The 4,641-nt window shown below is 33.2% G+C and overlaps 1 protein-coding gene across 1 annotated transcript; it reads right to left on the bottom strand.

Annotated features, from left to right (window-relative positions):
- Positions 1–4,118: 4,118 nt before the first annotated feature.
- Positions 4,119–4,633, bottom strand: LOC111627091. The gene is made up of 2 exons (XM_023370648.1): positions 4,401–4,633; positions 4,119–4,337 (listed from the first exon to the last, which is right to left on the bottom strand). Exons 1-2 carry the CDS (start codon positions 4,545–4,547, stop codon positions 4,119–4,121), a joined length of 366 nt encoding a protein of 121 aa, XP_023226416.1. The 5' UTR covers positions 4,548–4,633.
- Between the last annotated feature and the right edge of the window lie 8 nt (positions 4,634–4,641).

A 4,641-nucleotide genomic window follows, 5' to 3' on the forward strand; every position in this document is an offset into this window, starting at 1 on the left:
GACTAAACGTCTCCTGTTTACGTCAAGTCAAACGAACTATTTTCAACGTTTCTGGAACGTTTACAATCGTTCTATAATCGAACCAATATTCGAATTTTATGTTCGAATTTAATTCGAACAAATTCGAACAAAACATTCGAAATAGAAAGCCACTTTCAACCACTTTCAGCCTCATATCTCCCGCACCCTTATAGCTATCGAGACGCAACCACCCCTATGCACGAATGGAGACTTGAGGCTACCACTACATACAAACACCATTCACGTGCGATGTGTAGTTTTGGCGGAAAAGTGAAATATAGGGACATACTGTACATGTCCGTTTATATATATATATATATAATATAGAGAGAGATATAGATATAGATATAGATAATTCTACAAGTTAGAATATTAATAAAATTATATATAAAACGTGTTTGATTGATTGATCTACGGATTCGATACACTAGCTTCTATGTAGAATGGCTAGACTCGGTTTTAATTAATATATATACAGCCTGTCAACGATTAAGTCGGGCAGCATGCATAATAAATAATAAACAGCATACTGGCACAAACGTTCAATGATAATTTATAAGAATTTGGATCAAATCAAATTCAGATCTCTCGCGGCAATAGAATCGGTAATTTGATTTCATTTTTTCGTTTGCGAAACGGATTAGAATTCAGTTGGTATTCTAATCTGAATTTTTTAGATTTTTTAATATGGATGCTAACAATCTCTGGGACCTCAGCTTTAGATGTTGAACTTATTTCTTGTTTTTGCAATGCAAAAATATCATTATAGACTCAGTTGACCAGTGGCGTGCCGTCATTGGAAGCGGTAGATGCGCCGCTTCCCTTGTATTTTCTAAAAAATAAATTCATATTAATTTTAATTATATAAAAATAATCGCACGATATTTTATTATATCCGCATTATGTATCTTATTACAAATTTCTATACTACACGTGAAAAAAAACAGATAAGATTGCTATTGTATATTCGAATATTAGTGGCGGAGTGGAAGCTCTGTATTGTAAGCATCCAAAGGCTGTGTACACATTAGACGTTTTACGTTGCGTTAAACGCGCATTAGCAGCTTACACACCGCGCGTTTAGCTCGGTGTTCGACGACAGTTTACACTGGCTCAGTTTGGAAATGGATGTGAATGTAATTGCTTGTGTGTGCCTCCTCCATCGTCGCTATAAAAGTCGATGGCAGAGGCAAAGAGAATTTTGGGTGCACCCAATATTACGAGATAGACTGACGCATGGAATGTTTGTGACGTTGTATCCAAAGCTAAGACAATATGAACCCAAGTTTTTTAATTCTTTTAGAATATCTATAAAATCATTTGACGATGGCTGACCTCTTTTAGATTTCATCAATAAATAGATCAGTATCGAACTGATCGTTCTCCATTTCGGCCAATGTGTGTCTACTCTACCAAAAGCGCGCGATCAAATGTACAACAACATGGCAGAACATGTATCTCAAAACGCGCGGCTGACGCCCGCGAAACGCGCGTTCTAACCAAAATCTATCAACGCGCGTTTGACGCGCACTTGGCCATAAGCGCGCGTTTACAGAGCACCAACCTCACGCGGTTTAGCTGGTGGAAGCCTACGACCTCGGGTGGATGCTACACGTATAACGCTTCCAATTCTATCCAGGACCAGGATCCAGGACAGGAAACTACGTGTTCAGTCCTAAGGTCAGAGTTCACTTCTTAGAATGACTGTGAGTAATACTCTCCCCCACCTGACTTCGGTGGGGTGAGGTGGCTGTTTTGCCTGTTTGTAGAAGAGGGTCGCCATTTTGTATTTTATTTTGACTCGGTTCTCGGTTCCCTGACTACCTACGATTCTGGATTTTTTTTATGCGCAAATGATTTGGACACCTAATACTCTGTGCCAAATATCAACTCTCGACATGTACTCCTTCATACCTCTATGCTGGTAACATAAAACGACAGTACGATTTTATAAACAACACATAGTCTTTTGCTTTATTCAGACACAATAACGTTACTCCTTTTAAACACTTGGCAGATTATTCATCACTTTATTCAGTTGGATAAAGTGAATAAAGTGATGAATAATCTACCAAGTGTTTAAAAGGAGTCACGTTATTGTGTCTGAATAAAGCAAATTAAATTAAAGCACGGTTTCATCGGAATCAAAAGACATAGTCTTGTCAACTAGTTATAAATTTTACAATTCATTTCCCATTTAGTCCATAAAATCGAATTTTTTATTTAAAATGTAAAAATTACAAATCAAGAAAATGAAACTAATTTCTTGTTTTCAATAAAATATAATTACGAGTATTAAATATTTTTTAAATAAATGCAACCTGCCAATCGTTTTTATCCATTTTTCTTTTCTTCATTTTGCTTCGTAAAAGACATTATTTATATGGTCATATTATAAGACATTATGTCTTATAATATGACCATATAAATGCGATCTGGAAGTGAATTTCTGTGTGCAATGATCAGAAGTGAAAGAAGGCTTCTCCCCTATATGAATTCGGAGATGAGCTATCAGATTTTGTTTTTGTGTGAAACATCGTTTGCAATAATCACATGTAAATAATCTCTCTCCGATATGAATCTTCAGGTGACATTTAAATCCATATCTCGAAGTAAGTTCTTTCTAGCAAGTTTCACATTGACATTTCCCGTTCTTTGTTTTACGATGAGATAAACCTGTAAAATATGATAAATACAATTAATGAAAATGTCAAAACTCTTTATTTATTTAAGAAATATATAAATGTAAATTAAAGAAGTATTTTTAAAGAATTGACAAAGTTTTGTGTGCAGATAAGTAGTGTAATTTGCATACTCCTCACAAGTTTTCTTAACGAAAATGTAAAGGTTACAACTACTCCAATCATATCATTAAATCATATATACTAATTACTTAGACCAGAGGTCACAAATATTTCCAACACGCATAATCACTATCACAAATTAATGTAATTTACATATTTTACATGTTTATTTAATAAAATACGTTCCAACTCATTTACACCTGAGTATGGTCTATTCCATGAATCTGAAAACGTTAGTGTTTTATAAAATAAACATTTCTCAGCGATGGAAGGTGTTTAATGTTTTATTAAGTGTTTTAAAAACGCTGAGTTTGATATTTAGTTAAATAAATGACAAGGAACAAAACTGACACAATAGTACTATTATTAAATTGTGCTATTATGTGAATTTATTATACGTTAAAAATTTATTATACATACAAACAAATTATATTATACATATTAATAATAATTATTATTATTATTTGCGTTATTAAAATTTACTTTAAGTGAGAAATTTTTCTATGGTTTTTACTTTCAACTGATGAAATAAATGATTGATTAATCGTTCGCGTGAAAAAATGCAATCGACAAGTAACAAAAAAGTGCAAAAATCTGGAAGTCAAGTAGGACTTGTGACCAGCATTGTCACATCCTATCATCAATGTAACAGAGCACTGATTTAATATATTATCCATTATTGAAAAATAAACATCCATGTTTGGGTTTGTTAATTTTTCGCATACTTTGCTTTCTGCCCAGTACATCAATTGGCAAAGCTTATAGCTTGGATATAACAAACCTCCTCGAGATTTGATGAATGTAAATGTCTTCTCTGGTGCAGCATCCTCAGGTTTTGCTGTTAATATATTTTTGCATTCATCACAACCGAGTGATGGCAGTAGACGATAAGCAATGTAACCTCCTAAATAATGTAGGATAAACTTAAATGTTTCTGGTGTACAATAATCATGATCTAATAATTCACTATCACTAGGATCTCCATAGTATAGACTTGGATCACAAAGCAAATTTTCTAAATGTTCTTCCAATTGTTCTTGAACTTCTTTAAATGTATTTTTATGACTATGAAGAAGACTTTTTAAAGTAATAAGGATAGATCCAGGATCAGTTTGAACTGATACTTGTTTGGGAAGACAAACCAAACTGTAAACAATCATCAGTCCGTACAGATATAAGAACTGTACTGTTGTGGGATGAGAATTGCTTCCACTTCCTTATCTTATCATTCCAAATAAACGCTAATTGAAAAGAAAACATAAGAGTTTAATACAAGATTATATAATCATTACATTAAGTCAGTTTCACCTCTAATGGGTCCTGATTAAAGTGAGCTGTCAGGATATAATATGAGTTTGGAAGCAATTGTCTGACGAGTGCTAAGATACTAGTCAGCGTCAAGCGTAGATTTTCTGCTGTCTGATGGCTCAAAAATCCCTTTTGATCAGTGCTTCTAATCTGTAATCTGAATGCTTCCCATCTATTTAACCATTCTAGAGATTCTTCATTAACCTATTTTAAAAAAGTTGTTAATTAAAACATTTATAGGTTTTCCTAGTGAATCATTATTATTACCTTGAGATCATTTGAATCATGTCTGATTCCTTCCTGTGGAAATCTACGATTTAAAGCATCAAAAAGAGCATTGATGTGACGTATGAAACTTATTGTAACATCTGCATTCTTTAGGATAGCAACCTCATGCTGTTTATAAAACAGCATAGCATCAGCAAAAGTATTACTAAATATCTATAAATATATGAGATAAATAAAAGTATTCTTATCAAGTCAAGATTATATAAGTAAAAAAAAGTGT

The sequence above is a fragment of the Centruroides sculpturatus genome, unplaced genomic scaffold (genome assembly GCF_000671375.1).
Source record: "Centruroides sculpturatus isolate CEXI.00-Female unplaced genomic scaffold, Cexi_2.0 scaffold334, whole genome shotgun sequence".
Lineage (NCBI taxonomy): Eukaryota > Metazoa > Arthropoda > Arachnida > Scorpiones > Buthidae > Centruroides > Centruroides sculpturatus.

Coding starts and splice junctions, on each gene's coding strand:
- LOC111627091 (XM_023370648.1), bottom strand. CDS start 4,547: ATGCTGTTTTATAAACAGCATGAGGTTGCTATCCTAAAGAATGCAGAT. Junction 4,338..4,400: donor ATGATTCAAATGATCTCAAG/GTAATAATAATG, acceptor TTTTTAAAATAG/GTTAATGAAGAATCTCTAGA.